The sequence below is a fragment of the Nanorana parkeri genome, unplaced genomic scaffold (assembly GCF_000935625.1).
Source record: "Nanorana parkeri isolate BGI_ZX_2015 unplaced genomic scaffold, ASM93562v1 scaffold1367, whole genome shotgun sequence".
NCBI lineage: Eukaryota > Metazoa > Chordata > Amphibia > Anura > Dicroglossidae > Nanorana > Nanorana parkeri.
The window spans coordinates 265,903-267,618 of NW_017307635.1; the positions used below are offsets into that span (position 1 = coordinate 265,903).

The window sequence follows — 1,716 nt, forward strand, 5'->3', positions numbered from 1 at the left end:
CCTTGCCAATGAATTCTAAATATCAGAAGTGATAACTGATGCCATCAACACAAGCCCAAAGCTGGTTGGCACGGGCTTTAGTCTGCAGCCAGTAGGGGGGTTCTGATCAGAGCGTGGTTCTAGTGATGATCCAGATGGGTTGCACACATTGACAGGCTGCTCTCTGTGCTCCTCAGGCACGCCGTCTGTATCTTCTATCTGGTTCTGAGAGCTCTGGACACAGTGGAGGATGACATGACCATCAGCCTGGAGACCAAGATCCCCATGCTGCACAACTTCCACACCTTCCTGTACCAGGCCGACTGGAGCTTCACGGACAGCAAAGAGAAGGATCGCCAGGTGCTGGAGGACTTCCCAACAGTGAGTCGCTCCTCTGTAGTCATTTATAGAAGTTTGCTTCTACTACAGGGCACCCATTGTGGTGTTCTTACTATCCACGGATCCGTCTATAAATAAAGTATGTGTCTAGGCCAGGGGTAGCCAAACTCCGGCCCTCCAGCTGTGGTGGAACTACGAATCCCATGAGGCATTGCAAGGTTCTCACAGCCACAGGCCTGACTCCTGGAGAGAGATGCATCATGGGATTTGTAGTTTCACCCACAGCTGGAGGGCTGGAATTTGGCTACCCCTGGTCTAGGCATTACCCAACGTTACCCCAAACCTCCCTCCTCCACTCTGGAGCACGTCCCAGCAAATTGTGTTTTCTATTACCGTCCTGTGACATTCCAGACTGTATATTTCATGCAGAGCAGCTCCTGAGGGGTCCATTCCCATCGATGTAGGCATGTCCCCAGAACTACATCTCCTGAGATCCATTGTCCTATGCACAGTAGTGTGTGGAGAGGCTCTTCAGAGTAAATCTTATTCAACAAACTTATTTTTCTGGGGGTGAAAAAACCCAAAAATCAGGGTTTTGCATGAGGGGAGGGGCCGGGGGATGGGTGGAGTGCTGTAGTCTGGCAGGTTTGGTGGACAACATTGCTTGGGATTTCAATACAACAAATGCGCTATTGTCAGCTCATACCGGGAGGTGACCTGATTTCTGGCTGATCAGATATTCTTCTGGACCAGAAACCTTTTGAAAGAGATAAAACGCGGGGAAATGAGTGCGGTGTAGCGACGCCCCGACATGCACTTTAATTCTGGAATGTAACTCACTGCTGTGATCTATTGTTCTTATATAGCTGTGACGTCCCGGGTGTCCCCTCACCGTGACTCCAGAATGTAATTCAGGGAAATATGAATGCTCTCTGGGGGCTCTAAGCTGCTGTGTTCTCTTCTCTTACTGTTCTCAGATCTCTTTGGAGTTTAGGAACTTGGCGGTGGTCTACCAGGAGGTGATCGCCGACATCTGTCAAAAGATGGGGGTGGGGATGGCGGAGTTCCTGGAGAAGCATGTGGAGACGTTACTGGAGTGGGACAAGGTGAGATATGAATATTATCTGCTCACCTCTTCTACACCCCACCCAAGAAGACCGGAGGGGAGGCCGGAGGTCACGTAGAAGGCCGGGGGTCGGATATAATCCTGGCCCTCCTGAATATGCCATAGAAGATATCTTACACCAGACATGTGATCTGTGGAACACAATGTATATTTTATTTTTCACTGATAACCGGCCGCTGCAGATCTTGAAGGTCCTTTTTTTTTGTTTTTCTCCCCTGCACAGTACTGTCACTACGTGGCTGGTTTGGTGGGGATCGGCTTTTTCCCTTCTT

General features: G+C 49.8%; 1 protein-coding gene across 2 annotated transcripts in view; it reads left to right on the forward strand.

The window, feature by feature from the left end:
• The window catches only part of LOC108797918 (squalene synthase-like), a 12,293-nt gene that overhangs the window by 4,259 nt on the left and 6,318 nt on the right, over positions 1-1,716 (forward strand). For both annotated transcript variants that reach the window (XM_018569621.1, XM_018569620.1), the window contains 3 exons: positions 177-360; positions 1,296-1,424; positions 1,668-1,703. In XM_018569621.1, the coding sequence (XP_018425123.1) occupies positions 177-360; positions 1,296-1,424; positions 1,668-1,703 (349 nt within the window). The remainder of the gene's footprint in view (positions 1-176; positions 361-1,295; positions 1,425-1,667; positions 1,704-1,716) is intronic.